The 17,419-nt window shown below is 32.8% G+C and overlaps 1 protein-coding gene across 1 annotated transcript in view; it reads left to right on the forward strand.

Moving 5' to 3' along the window:
* LOC150103141 (peptidyl-prolyl cis-trans isomerase B-like) overlaps positions 1-10,580 on the forward strand; it is a 48,152-nt gene extending 37,572 nt beyond the window's left edge. The window contains exon 4 of the mRNA XM_090398344.1: positions 9,405-10,580. Coding sequence (XP_090254470.1) covers positions 9,405-9,628 — 224 coding nt within the window. The 3' untranslated portion in view covers positions 9,629-10,580. The remainder of the gene's footprint in view (positions 1-9,404) is intronic.
* The last annotated feature ends 6,839 nt before the right edge of the window (positions 10,581-17,419 follow it).

Below are 17,419 nucleotides of genomic sequence, written 5' to 3' on the forward strand. Positions count from 1 at the left end.
TTGCTTTATGCAGATGATGTTAAACTTCTAAATAAATCTGCTACAAGTCTATAAGTTTCCCTGACTAAATTGAATAACAGTTGTAATAGATAAGGTATGAAGGTCAGCAATAAAAAGACAATGACAATGAAAATAAGCAGAATCATTGAAAATGTCAACTGTGTTGTGAACGGAGAACCTGTGGAACAAATAAAACATTTCAGCTACTTAGGCACGATTTTTAATGAAGATGGTAAATTAAAATGGAAATAGACAACAGAATCAACAAAGCTGGTATGGTAGGAAGTCAATTGAATAAATTCATATGGAATAAGAGAGAAATTAGTCGGAACACTAAATTAGCTGTATACAAGACAGCGTTCAAACCAGTTTTAACTTATGGATCTAAGAGCTCGGTCAGTAGTAAAATACTTGATCAAAGACTAGAGACCACAGATATGAAAGTCCTGAGAAAGATTAGAGTCGTGAACGATGGCATCAATGGCAATATCATATTAAAAACGAGGATATCAGGAAAGAACTTGACATTGTCAGCATCCAGGAATGTGTTAGCAGAGCTAATCTCAGGTGGTATGGTTACTTAAACAGAATGGGCAAGGAAAGATTAGCAAAACAAGTGTTCTCTGCCAGGTTGGCAAAAAAACTACCCAGAGGAAGACCAAAATATTGGTGAATTGATACTGTATAAAGTGCCTTAGACAATAGAAATATTAAGATCCGATAATGTTGGTGTCTTGACAAGTAACAGACTGATTTTGAGGAAAATTGTAGATAGGAACTTAGTAATGACGTAAATTTTTCACGTAGTACTATCATATCCTGTACACCCCCTTGAGGGTACATGGCAGGAATTTGATGATGATGACAATTAAGAAAATAATACTTGACGTTTTGACCTCTATATCAAGGTCGTCATCAGGAAAACATGAATAAGACACAAGCTCCATTACACTACACAAAAGTAACTGCTTTGTTGCTTTTGTGTATTGTAATTGATACAATTTTCCTGATAAGTCAAAATGTTGAGTGTTATTTTCGTAATTGTAAGTAAAGTAATTGCTTTAACACGTGTTTTTTATCTCCTTATATTCTGAACAATGAATGCTGATCGTCTAACCTTGGAAGAAAGAAGATTTGTTACAAGTTTGCTGGTTCCAGGGCAGTTTTTAGCTCTGTATATTAGTTCACCTGCACTTTTGCTTCACTTCAGACATTTTTTTTCCTATACTCTTTTTTCTTGAATTTTTATTCATACTTTCCCTTAACAATGTGAAAAATTATCCATGGCATTTAAATGGCCATATGTCCTTAGATTACTCTTTTTTGGTTATCAACAATTCCAAGTGACAGTTTTGATATCTTCATTTTCAAATGATCATTATCCCATTAATTAGTTCATTGCCGCCTCAGTTGCAAGGACACAACATTTTTTTTTTTTATGGTGAAAAGATCTTTGTTCAGATCTTGTCTAGGACACCTTTTTAAGGACTTCATTTGTAGGTGAATTAGCATGGCTCAGCTGAGGTGATGGATTTTTCCTTCCAAAACGTTTACATCCTTGGGAGAAAAAAAAAAAAAAAAAAAGCCAGAGAACATACATAATTAACAGATATAATGTATTGGTCATATGGTCTTAGTCCCTAAAATGTAATTCCAACCCAAAACAATCATTTAGCTCCATTCATGTTGTTTACACTTCTAATAAGTCTCCAGTCTTTATTATCTCTCAGATCTATATATTGAAATTACTTTGAATACTTAGTCTTTATATAACTTAGGTATAACTTCTCTTTTGATTTTATACATATTTATCTTTCAACCATAATAGCCTTGTTATATATTCTGTGTTTACATAATTTTCCCTCTTCATTATCATTGTTCATGAATAGCTAAAATATGTTATCTGTTGGTTTATGATTGTGATGCACTTGATTATTTTCTCTTTCTCTGTCTATTTTGATACATTTGGTCTTTATTTCTGATATTTTTTATTCTTAATTTGTTGTAACAGTTTGGTTTTTAACAAATTCTATTTTAATTTTTTTAAGTTAATTTTCAAACTTTTCTTTAATTTAGCTAGGTTAATGAGTCTTTAGAAACTTGTAAAGATAATGAATAATGCATTTTGAATAAATTTTTCTAATATTCTAATGAATTTTGTTGTTTATCATTATTTAACAGTATTGAGTACTTGATAGTCTGGAGACAGGAGAGATCCCAGATGACTGAAAACAGGAAAGATCATCCCATTATACAAGAAAGGAAACAAAAGAGACTGCAGAAATTAATCAGTTTACTCTCCCACACCTATAAGATATTCATAAGAATTATACAAAATAGATTAAAAAAAATCCAAGAAGAACTGATAGGCATAGAACAAGCTGGTTTCCAAGGAAACTATTCAACAATAGACCAGATTTTCACATTGCACCAACTAGCAGAGCTGAGTTGGGAAGACCATAAAGAACTATATTGTAGTTTTGTGGACTTTAAACATTCGATAGCATCAATAGAGAAATCCTTCTTAAAGTTCTACTAGAAAAAGCAATAGATAAATATATAATGCAGTTTCTGATAAAATATTACTCTAAGACAAATGCAATAATTAAAAAGGACACACTCACAACAGAACCATAGAGATCCAAAAAGGAGTAATGCAAGGATGCTCATTATTCCCCATGGCTATTAAACATATATCTAGACGGAGTTGTAAACCAGTGTCAATGGTTTAAACATAAATATCAAATATGAGGATGATCTCATCCTTATTGCAAGAACCCCAAATGAACTACAAAGATTGATAAACAAGCTAAACGAAACCTGTAAAACATATGACATGACAATAAATATACAAAAGACAAAAGTGATGAAAATAGGGAGGAACAGAACTACCATCTCAGCCACCCTAAACGGAGAACAAGTAGATAACTTCATATATCTTGGATCAAAATTAACAGAAACAATAGATGAACTTGAAACAATCAAACACAGAATAGCGATAGGATGGACCACCATGGGAAAATTACAGAAAATCTGGAAAACAAGATATCTAAGGAAACCAAAATCAAATTATATGAATCAATAATTATACCAACAGTCATCTATGCAGCAGAAGCATGGACAGTTAAGAAAAGAGAGGAGAAAAAACTGCTGGCATTTGAAATGAAATGCTTAAGAAAAATAAATAGAACAAGTTGGATAGAAAAGAAAACAAACAGCACAGTCAGACAAGAATTATTTTATAAAAAGACAGTAATAGAAAAAATTAGAAAACAACAACTAAGATGGTTTGGCCACACTGTACTCATGGATGCAGACAGATTTCCTAACATCCTAATCAATACTTTTCCAACTGAAAAAAAAGAAGACCCAGAAGACCAAGAATTACCTGGCTGAAATCAATAAAGAACATCATCCCGAAATGTTCTTTAATGATTTGCCAGCAAGGAATAGAAAAGACTGGAAGATCCTGCTCAAGGGAAGACTCAACCCGTCTTAGACAGAAGAGAAGAAGAGAGAGAGAGATGGTCTGGATGGCCTTTAGATTTAAATCCTGCTGCAATGTGGATGTTTTTGTACAAGTTTTTAGAGTAGATGCTATTTTCATTGCTGGGTGCAACATGACTCATTAATGAAATTTTGAATTGTAGCCCATATTTTTCATTCAGTATTCAGGAAGATATTAATGAAGCATTCCATGAGAAGGTGAGGGCTGGATATAGCTCAGAAGCCCTGGTAAGTTCCTCACATTTTTCAGTGTATTTGGGGGTTTCTTCCCAGTTTTCTAGCATTGGCCTTTAAAAAAATTACCCTTGTGTGTGACAAACCCATCAAGGGTTCCAAACTTTGGAAGAAGGCTTATTAGATAAACAAAACTCTCTTTGGAGACCAAATATACGTCATGCCTTCCATCAAAGCTAAGAACCCTTGATGGCTTTAAATACACACACATGCACAGTAGGATATTGTTTAAGGGCCAGTGCTAGATAACTGGGAAGAAATCTCCACATAGCCTCTGAAAAATGTGAGGAGCTTGCCAGGGCTTCTTGAGCTATATCCATCCTCACCTTCACATGGAATGCCACGTTAGCTAGGGCAATCAGGTTCAATATCTACCTGGATATTGAATGAAAAATATGAGCTGCCATTTGGAACTTAGTCAGCCAAATGGTGTTCTATATTGGCTCAGATTTAAAAAAAATAATAATAATAATAATAATTATGGTATTACATGATATCATGCTGGTATTGGCATCGTCTGTTTAAATGAAGACTAATTTTGTCAAAGAACCAAGACAGTGAAATAAACAGAAGAATTATACCATCAGTACGAAAAATGGAAAACAAGTGGAAGTCACAGAAGAATTCAAGTGTTATGTCAACATGTTGCCAAAATGAAGAATAAAACCACACAGTACTACTAAATAACTGAGTTGTTGTAAGATGTTATAGTGTGCCCATTAAATAATGAGACAAAACTGTATAAAGAAAGAGCAAGTGCAGGAAGATGAATAATTTATTTTCAATATAATCTTCTCTTAACTCAATTTACCATTTACATTATCCATAGAAAATTTCAAAACCCCGCTGGTGGGTGCCTAAAGGTATAGCATTGTATTCGGTGGTCACATTGACCTCCACTGAATGAAATCACAGTCCTTTGAATTTTGTTTTCGATTAACAAAAAAGGCCACTGCTGCCAAATCTGGAAAATGCTGCTGTTCAAGCGCTGGTAGATTTGGAAGCTAGAAACTACACGTTTAATGCAAAACATGCATGTTCATTGTTTAAGGGCCTAAACAGTACTAAACAAGTCTGCTATTTGTTTAGTACTGCTCTCTCATTAATCTTATGGATTGATTCAGATGTTGCACAACACTGAGTACTAACTGTTAACCATTTGGCTCTCCTGGAACAGATTCCTTATGAACAATTCTGTGAATGTCAAAAAATAAATAAATAAATAAAAATAAACAGTTGGCACTGATTTGAGATGTCTGTATTCAAAACTTTTGCTGTCTTGGAGATGTTGGCAATTGCCATTCCATGCTGTGTCATTCTATTTCTGGATCATATTGAAAGCAACATGCCATCTTTCTCTCTTGCTGTTTAGGGGTCAAAGAATGTGATACAAATTGCAAACAATTTTTTTTTTTTCCTAAATTTTCCAGTAAAATTTCATGGGTTGCTTCCTTTCCAATATTCAGTTTCTGTGCAACTGTCTGAATGGTGATTTGAAAATTGCTGTTGATGAGCTTCATGAATTTTTCCACATTTTCATTAATCCAAACCATGATAGGCTTTCCTGATCATGGATCATCTTTTGAATCTTTACCATCTCAAAATTGTGCACCCCACTCAAATGCTTTGTGCACATAATAGGCAGTCATCCTTGTACACTTATTTTAAGATCATTAAATGTACCTGAGGTAGAATTGCACAGTTTAAAATTTATCACTGCTCATTCCATTTTTGAATTTTTGACACAAAGCATCGGTGTATTTGCACAGTAAGGATGGTGAATGAGTAGCTTTTATATGTCATATGTCTTTATATGAGAAATTGGAATTTTGTGGACCTCTTCCCTTGGAGGATACTGAGGGGAACTGTCAGTGACTTCATGTAATTATTGGGTTATAACTGTTTAATAGATTGTTTCATAGTTTCCAATTCTTGAAGAGTTAAGGAGCAAATTTTATGTACTCTAGATACCAAAGATTTTATAATTTCATATTTTTGAGATAGGTGTGCAGATGAAATAGGATAAGTGTTAAGGTAAATTTGATTCAAGGTGCCACTCCAAATAGTAAAAAAAAATCCTTTCTTTTCTATATAAAATTAAAATGATAATGTATATCTGGTTTAATTTTAAGAATTTGCATTTCGTATTTACAGTAGGTGCTCAAGAATATTCTTTAGTCTCACTACATAATGCAGTGCATCCATGTAGTTCACCACCTTGAAACTAAAAGTTGATATTTTGTATAATGAGTCAGTATATATTCTGTTTTTTAACATGCTAACATAATGTGTATAGATTTTGTGGAATGAAAATGCTGCCATCAAACTGAAGAATTGAGTCAGTTTTTTAAAATTGTAAGTGCAGAACATTTTTGTATTTCATTTCACTGTGAGTTGAGCAAGATGTTGCCGAGAGAAACCCATTATTTCATCAGTAGTCTACATAGGTATGGAAAGAATTATCAATGATACAGCCACTTATTAAAAAATATAAAAAATCCCATAAATTAAAGATGCCAAGGAATTATGTTGGAAGTTTTTTCCCACTTGGTTAGACTGTAATAAATTTAGTTTAATCTTTTATTCAAATGTAAGCAAACAAAGTTTGCACCTGAAGTATCTTCAGGACTGAGGCAATTTGTGATAAAGGTGGACCAAGCTCTCATCACTCCTTGTCTTAGTATCTCCCATAATGCAAAGCACATCTCCTTGCGGACATGTCTAATGCTATGCATTAAGGGAAGGGCCACTACCCAGACCGGTTTCGACCTTTGAGGTCTCGTCAGTGGGAGCAATGGAGAAGTCATCTTTACAATAAAGATCGAAACCGGTCTGGGTAGTGGCCCTTCCCTTAATGCATAGCCTTAATACATGTCTGCAAGGAGATGTGCTTTGCATTATGGGAAATACTAAGACAAGGAGTGATGAGAGTTTGGTCCACCTTTACCACAACTTGCCTTAGTCCTGAAGATATTTCAGGTGCAAACTTTGTTTGCTTACACTTGGATAGAGGATTAAACTAAATTTATTATAGCCAAGAAATTATATTCTTGGTTTAATCCTTTATTCAAGTGTAAGCAAACAGTTTGTGCATGAAGTATCTTCATGATGGGGTCACTTGTAGTATCACATAATGCAAAGCGCACGCGCGCACACACACACACACACACACCTCCTTTTGGGTGTGTATAATGCTATGCTATGCATTATGAGAAGGGCCACTACCCAGACCAGTTTCAATCTTTATTTTGAGGTACCATCAGTGGGAGCCATGTATGCTCTGAAAGGTGTTTCACATTATGGGATACTAAGATAGTGGATGTGAAGTCATTAGCCTATATAAAAGTAGCTCAGAATAGACTCTAGTCTTTCATCAGTTTTATTTATAATCCAACTCACAAATTCATAAGTTAAAATTGTTTGGGTTTTGTACTGCTGGTTTAGAGAAAGGGAGAAAATTCTGTTGGCTCTCTTGCAAATATTATAGTGAACTCATTCACTATAACTACCAAAAATGTTCCAAGGCCATAAAGCTATTTTAAAAAATTCTATGGCAAACCTCTCGCTATAAATTAACATCTTTTCATCCCTATAGTTCACTGCGATGAGAGTTGATTTTACTCACCATATTGCTTTTAGTGTTCAGTACAATCTGGAATCACAAACATTAATTGATATTATGATGTCTGAATTATAATGTCTAAGACATTTGATATGGTTATTTCTCGACTTCATGTCACAGGAATCCATTTCTTGGTGTTATAATAATTATTATTACAAGCAACTCCAAGGAGTCCTTAGACTTACTGAGGGAGGCCTAAACACCATGTCAAGAACTATCCAACATTTGCACAATATTTATCATACTTTGCTTTGAACTCATTCACAGTCATGGTGCCTACACAGACTCTGGCAACCTAGTTCTAACACCCTTGCTAAATACACTCTTACTCAGTTTCCATGGATGGCCTCTAGTGTTCTCCCACCACCATACCTGTTCTTAAAAATTTCCTCTGAATTAATCTTGTAAAAACCCTTCAGTAATTTGTATGTCTCAATTATATCACCCCTTTCCCGCACATCAACCAGTTTTTGTAATCCACAAATCTTCAACCTGTTCTCGTAAAGTTCATATAGGCCTGCTATCATCTTGGTCACTTATCTCTGGATCCTCTCCACCTCCTCATCACCAAGAAACCCTGGTGCCCAGATCTGCATACAGTAGTCAAGATGGAGTCTTGTCAAGGCTTGATAAAAAGAAACAGTAGCCTGTTTGTCTCTGCTCGTCAAAGTATTCTTCAGTAACCAAGCGATCTGATGAGCTTCTTTAGCCACTTTTGCTATGTGCACCCTAAACTTTAATTCCTTATCCACTAACACTCCCAAGTCTCTGGCTTTATCAATTTCCAGGGGTACAGTTCCATCAATTTGGTATACAACTGGTAATCTTTTCACCCCAACAATCTATCCAACATTTGCACAGTATCTATCATACTTTGCTTTGAATTCATTCACAGTCATGGCACCCACAACAGATTCTGGCAACCTAATGCATAAGCTTACACTTTCCAACATTAAACTGACACCTATTCTCCTTTGCCCAGTCTGCCAATCTATTCAAATCATCCTGCAAAATTTTGACATCATCTGTATTAACTATTGCTCTACCCAACTTTGCATCATTGGCAAATAACTCAACAGTTCCACTCAGATCCTTTCCTGTATCGTTAATGAATAAATTAAACAGTAGTAGTCCTAGAACAGAACCCCGTGGCACATCACTATTTACAGGCCTTCATTTGGACTCTACTCCTGAATAAACTACTCTCTCTGATATCTCTCCGTCAACTTCCCTCCTATATCCATCTTCATGTGCTGCAGTTTACTGATTAGAATTCCTTGTGGTATCCTGTCAAAGGCTTTTGCAAAGTCCAGCAGTATCACTGTAAACCCATTACTTTTATCCAACTCAGCTGTCACTGCATTATAAAACATGAGCAAGTTACTGAGGCATGACCTACCCTTCACAAAACCATGCTGCACCCCATATAGTCTCCCATTTCTATCTATCCATTCCTGTATTTTGCTCTTGACCAACTTCTCCAATACTCTGACAATAACTCCTGATATGCTGATTGGTCAGTAATTTGCTACATCAGTCTTGGAGCCTCCTTTATGCAATGGAACTATTTTCCCTTCTTTCCATTCCCTTGGGACTAACCCACAGCTGAGACTTAAATTAAACAATATGGTCAAGGGCACTGACAATTCCCTCGCTGCTTCACTTAAAACTCGAGCTGGTATACCATCCAATCCCACAGCTGTATTCACATTAAGGTTCTGTAATATGCTCTGCACCTCCATTTCATTTACCTCAGTTCCCATAAAAAATATTATGTAGGATTCCAGGTTGCTTCCCTCTCCATCCATTGCCCCTTATGTTTCATATCGACTCCATTAGGGTAACAAATGAAATATGAAATGCTCTTGAAAAAACTTAGAAGAGATCTCAGTTAGAATATTTTATTTTAAGTCATTTTTTATTACTAAATTATTAATTAATATAAAACAAAAAAAAAATCTTTCACTTAAATTTTTTTTTGTATATAATGTTCTCTTTTAATAATATTGTTAATAATCCTTTCTATTTGCTTTGATAACAGGTAAGGATACTAATGGCTCCCAGTTTTTTATTACTACCGTAGCTACTCCATGGTTAGATGGTCACCATGTTGTGTTTGGTAAAGTTATTGAGGGAATGGATATTGTCCGTAAAATTGAAAATCTTAAAACCAGCGATGAAGACAAACCATTACAAGATGTCGTCATTGAAAAATCACGTATTGAAGAAGTTGCAATTCCATTTGATGTCTCTCTTGCCAATTAATTTTTTCTAATGTATGCCATCATGTATGTATATATGTATATATACATGTTTAGGTCTTTGTATATGAAACATGTCAGGAACAACTAGTGATATGTAACATATCTATAACAATGTAAGATAGAGGGCTCTTGAGTAGAGGGGGATTTATAATTTGCTGAAATAACTATTTATAGTATTAGCATACAAATTTGAAATTATGAAGAATTTTTTTAGTAAACTTGATGTGTTTTAATTGTAGCCTCTTGAGCAACTGGATTAGTAATTTTTTTTTTAATTTGTGATAGTGCTGATTGAATTAAAGGGGAAAAACAAAAAAGGAAGTGCTATGGACTTAAAAGTAACTCCTTCAGATTAATATAAGCATTCCCTGTCTTGTGTAAGCTTCTGATATTATGAGTGAATTCTGTGGTAATTAGGAATACAGAATTTCTTTTCAAAAAAAAAAAAAGTACTGTCCCTCTTCCCTTCACTACATGCTCGTTTTAACCACTAGTTATCAAAATTATCTTTATCTTTATGTATTTGTTTTACATTTGTTGTTAAAAAGTAATGTAACAAGCAAAATATAAAGTTTAACAGAAAATGTTTTATTGCAATTAGGTTGATAAATCTGTTTTTTAAATGTTTGAGTTGCTAAACTGAAAAATGCCACGTCATTCAAATTTTACACACACACACACACATTTCTTTATCTGCTAACCAGTGGACAAGATTTGTTGAGCATGGGGATTGGTAATTTAGTGAGAAATAATTTAATGAAATGTATTTGTGAATACAGGTCAATATGAAGTAGTTTACTGTGAAGCAATATCTCCAAAGTTATACTTTAAATTTTGAGGTATCATACTAGTTAAGACTAATTTTGTAGCCAACTAATTTTTATCGTTAGAAATACACTTTTATTAATACAGACCAGTATTTTACAAATAAACATTTATTAAAACCTACCAGTTTCGCCAGCAAACTGTCTGGCTTTTTCAAGGTATTACGGAGATATGAAAGTAAATGCAAATTAAAAGGAACATGAACAATTAAAATGTTCCTTTTAATTTGCATTTACTTTCATATCTCCGTAATACCTTGAAAAAGCCAGACAGTTTGCTGGCGAAACTGGTAGGTTTTAATAAATGTTTATTTGTAAAATACTGGTCTGTATTAATAAAAGTGTATTTCTATCTATAAAAACGACCAAAAATGTATACCTTTAATTTTTATCGTCTTAAAAAATGTAATTCTAATATTTAAAATAATTGAAGTAAAATTCAAACATTTTTTGTGGATATTTTCTCTATACTAGATATTAATCAGAAGGTGGTAGGTGATTTTCATTGGTGTTAGACCACCACATTGCATATTGGAGGCCTGAATTATCTTGAAAAAGTTTGGTTTCTAGTGCAGTATTCTCAGATCATTTAACCTTATCAACTGTATCAAAAATGTGCTATAAGTTTTCATCCCTTTAGGTAAGATTGATATGGGGGGGGGGAAGATTACCGAAATGTTATTTCATTTAAGCAATTGCATAAAATGTTCAAGGTATGGCTAAAATTGCTTTAAACTAGAAATTTGAAAATAAACTTTGTGTTGAAGTGCTTTATACAGGCATACTACATATAACACCACTGAAGCATCTACTTTGATTCTATCTAGCAGTCTGTATAAAACTGTAAATGCATAATAAATCATGTTTCCTACTTGGAAGCAGATTTGCAATGGTAGAAAAACTTACTACTGCTAGTATCTACCAACATATTTAGATTAATGAATACCATATGAATTCCAGAAATTTGAAGTAAGACTAATTATAATTAGTCTTACTTCAAATCTTTGAAGTAAAACTAGCAAAAAGTGTATTTTCCCTTGTTTTTTTCTTTTTTCCATTTCTTTTAAATGAAAATTCTTATTATAATATATTTTTATATTGAAGTAGGTCTATAAATACTGTTATTAATTTTAGTATTTTCAGGCCTCTGTGAAGTAAGGGGGATTACAAATTTAATTACCATATGAAACTGCATAGTATATATAAAATGATCATTTTATATATATCAGTGTTTTATAATAGACAAATTAAAGTTGTACCAGTTTAAAAATTACCCAGAATTCCACTTCCAGTAACATTCCTTAATTGATCTTTACTGTATAATTTATTTTAATTTTATTTTTTACTGCCATTCTAGTCTAATTGAGTTCCAAAGTAATATTAGATTTAATGTTTAATAAATTATGTTTTACTGTTTTCTTTCTGTTAACAAGAAGCTAACATTCTGATGCTGAAGAGTATGAAAAAAAAATTTATTATAAATATCAGAACAGCAAGCATTTTATTTTTATTGCTCACTTACTTATATTTCTGTGGATTATTTTCTTTTACGACAGTAGCAGTGACTACAAATTCTTATTTTCAAGTTTTTTAAGAGATAAAAAAACTATTTAAAATTTTCTCAGAGATGCTTACATATTTCTTCTGTTAAATGAATATATAAATTTATATAATCTTATATATAAACGTTTTTCTTTTTTTTTACATTATGTTTAAAAATATACAATTGCTGGATTTATAAAAGAACAAAAATTGCTTTATTTGTAATTGAATGCTTAACCTCATCTAGAAGATTTATTGATGGAAGGAAAAGGATTTTGTGTTTGTTGGCAAACATTCTTCTATTTATGGGTATGAGTATTAAAAGATTTTCTATTATAAACATTTTGTATATTTATCTCTAGTCTTCCAAGTTAGAAAAGTCTGGCAATATTTTTCTCAGAGCAGCTCAAAACTTTGTTAATCTTAAGTTAAGAACATGATTTATTTTTCCATATTGGTTGTTAAACAAATCAGTTTGTTTCCACCATTACCAGTAAGAAAGATGTAAACAAGAAGTTACTTTAGTTTTTGTATATTCATAGTGAGACTTTAAAGGCAGCTAGAAATACAGTGGTGTCAAATTAACTTGTACTGTAATGGACTCATGCTTCAAATAATATCAAGGCCTTTTTTTGCCAACCAAATTTTGCTAAAACAGGAAGTAAGTTGGTTAATTTTATGTAGTCACATAGCAATGAGTAAATAAGTGGTGTGTAATAAGTAAATATACATGATAAAAAAAATTAGTGTTGTGTAAATAGCATTTCACGGTTGAAACATATGTACTATATATACACACTAGGGGGGGGGGGGTTATGGTGCCTAACCCCCCACCCGGAGTTCCTGGCTGGTAAGCCAGTTCTCCATCGATTCTGATGACTTGAGAATGAGACAACAATGTGTCTGTCTCATGAAGGCAAACACATTGTTGGACATTTAAAAACAATGAAGAGAGAAAAAATGTGGCATAAAAACATTTCAAATTTTGGCTTATCTTTATATATATATATATATATATATATATATATATATATAAATGAATTTAAATAACTCTATACCGAGAAAGAAAAGTTTAATGTTAAGATACCACTAGTTTTGTTGAAATACAACTTTTTCAGGTATCACAGACAAAGAATTAAATAAAAAATAACAGACATGATAAAATACATTAACAGATCTAGTATAAAACACACAAGTACATTTAAAAACAGGAATGCGTGCTTGAGTTCCAACTGAAGTTGACTACGTGCATGAGCTGACACGAGACTGCAAGTACTGGATAGTGGCAATGTGTGCATCAGAAATATTGTAGCTAAGGCTGTTATTAATATGAGATGAATCAAGCAATATTTCTCTAGATTCAATTATTCTTCTTTCAAGTTCATCATAGCACACATGGATATTAGAAGTTTGTGGCCAGTCTACAAGGTATTGGCAGCCTTCATCCAAGTTGATAGAGAAGAGAACATGGCTAGAGAGAGTGCTGGCTCTGGTTCTGTTGTAAGAAATGTCTCTTAGGTGTTCTTCCATGCGTAAAAGGATGGATTTAGTTGTCTGGCCGTAGGTTTGCCACAATCACACAAAATCTTGTAGACTCCTGGATACTGAGTAGGAAGATGTTTCATTTTAGGTCTACTTAGTGTGGAGCGAAGTTTAGGACACGTAGTGAAGCAAGTTCTAATGTTGAATTTCTGAAGCATTTTGGGTAGTTTTGGGGAGAGAGAGCTGGTCGAGAAGAATCTTCAAAAGCAATTGAGCGGTGGATAGAGAGAAATCTATTAATCTTTTTAAGAGAGAATCCATTGTTAACAAAAGACTTTTTAAGAAAATTGATTTCATATTCAATTTCTGTTTCACCTGTTAATAAAGATCTGGCTCGATGTGCCAGGGTTGAAATAATACCAAACTTTTGTGGAGGATAGTGATGGGAAGAAGCATGAAGGTCTGTGTGAGTGGGTTTTCTAAAAATGGAGATTTTGATATTTTCATCGTATCTCGTAAAAGTCCAGAAAGGGAAGACAGTCGTCGGATTCCAGTTCACAGGTGAAATTGATTTTCTGATGAAACTTGTTCAGGGTTGTCCGGAAAAAAGTTGAGGTTGTTGACACTGTGTTCCCAGATGAAAAATACATCATCATTATAACGATACCATACTTTAGGTTTAAGAGTTGAGGAATTAATTGTTTTTTCTTCAAAATCGTTAAGAAATAAGTCAGCAAGAATCGGAGAGAGCGGACTGCCCATAGCTAAACCTGAGTTTTGTTTATAAATCTTATCGTATTTGAAGTATCCTGAGTTCATACAGTGAGAAAGTAAGGAAAAAAATTTCTTAGATAGTTTCTTCTGGAGAAGATTTAGAACTTCTTGAGGTAGGTACATTCGTGAAGAGGGAAACAATATCGAAACTTGCCATTAAATCTGATGTGTTGAGTTTGATGTCTTTTATTTTGGAGACAAAATCAGCTGAATTTTTTACATGAAAAAAGGAAGTGCCACAAAGATTTTTTAAAAAGGATGCAAGGTATTTTGAAAGGTTGTAAGTAAGGGAGTTTATGCCCTCAACGATAGGTCTTAGTGGAGAGTTTAATTTATGGATCTTAGGGAGTCCATATAACCTAGGGATTAGAGGATGAATTGACCTAAGGGAAAGACGGATGTTTCTTGGTAACTCTGAAGTGGTTTTCAGTAAATTGTTGGTCCTATTGTGTAGTTCTTTTGTAGGATCATTATTTAGTTCAGAGTAAGTGTCAGTGTTTAGTAGTTCCAAAATTTTGTTATGGTAATCCGATCTATTTAAGATGACAGTAGCATTCCATTTGTCTGCAGGGAGAATAATGATGTCATTATTGTATCTCAAACTTTTAATAGCTGATCTCTCAGAATGAGAAATGTTATCAGAAGGCGGTCTTGCATGATTTATGGTGAAAATAGCTTCCATATGAAGAAGGTTTGCCTCTTGGATTGGTAATAATGATGCTTCTTTTTCTATCTTCATTAAGAATAGTTCTTTAGGTATTGAAGTAGGAGCTATAACAAAATTGAGACCTTTAGCAAGTTCACTTTCTTCTGCCGTTGAAAGTGGATGGGAAGAATTATTTATTACAACTTTTTTTAAATAGGCAGAATTAAGATTGGAAGTGTGACGATCCTGCATATATTTTAGAGAATTAAATTTTCTGATGAGATTAATTTTATTAGTATTCTGGACATTAGAAGCTCTTAGAGCACTAATATCTTTTAAATTGTTCCAAGATGAGTCAAGAGAAGTAGATAAACGGACTTCAAGACCGGTCTTCTTAGAAAAATTATTGATGAACTTGAAAGAAGAATAATTGAATTAGAGAAATATTGCTTGATTCATCTCATATTAATAACAGCCTTAGTTACAATATATCTGATGCACACATTGCCACTATCCAGTACTGCCGCTCTCGTATCAGCTCACGTACGTAGTCAACTTCAGTTGGAACTCAAGCACGCATTCCTGTTTTTAAATGTACTTGTGTGTTTTATACTAGATCTGCTAATGTATTTTATCATGTCTCTGTTATTTTTTATTTAATTCTTTGCCTGTGATACCTGAAGAAGTTGTATTTCAACAAAACTAGTTGTATCTTAACATTAAACTTTTCTTTCTCGGTATAGAGTCATTTAAATTCATTTTTATATTCATTTATATACCGAGTAAATTATGATCAATAATAGAATATATATATATATATATATATATATATATGAATCAGGTTAAAAAGAAAACATGAAATGAGATTAAATTTGCATCCAAAAAAATTCAGGGAACAAAATCATGATTTATATTATCATGCTCACACCTGTTGGGTAAATATTGCATGCAAACGAATTTGTGTGTGTTTTACAGTCATGTAAGATTGTTTTTCTACATAAGAAATTCGCTTTGTTAATAAAGAACTTCAGATAGTTGTATAATTGGTCTGTAAAAAAAAAATCAGGTATCCAATTTTATACTTAGTAGATGAATTTTGCCGCTGTTGTTACCCCTTTGGTATTGACTACTCATTTGGAAGAGAAATGTTTTGTTTATATAGTGTCTCCCTACAGTTTACTTTATCCCTTTAGATAAGTCAGAATATTCTTGTCAGCAAGGTCAGAATTATGGTGGTCATCATAATTTGTGGTTATTTCATTACATTTTAACATTGCCTAACAAATGAGTTAGTATTAAGGGAGATTTTCTTTTCAAAATGTAGTTTTGAGAATTTTGCCATGCTATTAAACATAATTATCTTAAAACATCAAAAGATGATAAATATTTGATTTGGCTTTTGGAAAAATTTAAATAGTTAGAATAGTTTTCCTACAACATTGTTTACTAACTTTGCTTTGTATTGTAGATATACATATTTTGTGGTTAATATCTTGATTTAAATCAAAATATGAAAAATTATCCAAATATTTATAAATGTATTGATTTTCTTACCTTGTCCAGACATCTATAATATCCTTATCTTTTAGAGATTTTATCTCTTCTATATCATCTTGAATTCTTTTATTGGTACTCTTTCCTCTATTTTGAAGATTTTTTAGTAGCATTTTGAATATTTTTGCCACCATGATATTTATTGTTACTTTGGGAGGTCTTCCAGTGGCTTTTGTTTATCTTCTTCTACTAACTTAGCTTTCTTACATTAAATAATCAACAAACTTAAATAATTTGAGTTGGAAAATGTAAAGTTGGATACTCTGTGAGACAAGCAAGCCTTTTAGTCTCAGAAATGGGTGGTCTTTGCATAAGTTAAAAATTATAACTAACATAAAGGTTATTTAATTTTGTCCCATGCATACACAAATATATTAGGCAACAATCGTTATGATGTAAATAAACAGGACAAGAACTCGGGTGCTTCCCATTTCTATGTATTCACTATATAAACAATTACATCTTGCCTACTCCACCTAAGAGTAAATTTTGTGAGATCTATTAATAGGTAAAGAAGCTTGTTAAAGACTGTGTACAACAGATTTTATTCTTAGATGAGAAAAGAGTTAATGCAAAATATGCTTATGAACCATAGCTAGACTGCATTACTATTCTAGGGAGTAAACCCAAGGAAATCTATTGTTTGGTATCAGAGATAAAAACTTATAAATGACCAATGCCTTCCACAAGTTGGTTCTAGCAGGTCTGCATCAAGTTGTTTGCTTTGTGGACATATGCACATGTGCAACTACTCACATAAACATTTTCATGCAGGCTTCCTAATGTTTTTAAGAATATGGTTATGAACTTTGACATTTTGTAACCATAATCACTTAATCTGAAACAAAGGATATGTTTTGTCTTAGGTGTCTTCATATTCCAGTTAAAACAACCATATTCCTGGGATGCAAGAAATGTTTCTGAATGTATATTCAATCATAATGTACGTTGCCTTAGTTACTTTGGTGGA

The sequence above is a fragment of the Typopeltis vanoorti genome, chromosome 9 (assembly GCF_054136105.1).
Source record: "Typopeltis vanoorti isolate ZY-2024b chromosome 9, IOZ_Tvanoo_1.0, whole genome shotgun sequence".
In the NCBI taxonomy this organism is placed as follows: Eukaryota; Metazoa; Arthropoda; class Arachnida; order Uropygi; family Thelyphonidae; genus Typopeltis; species Typopeltis vanoorti.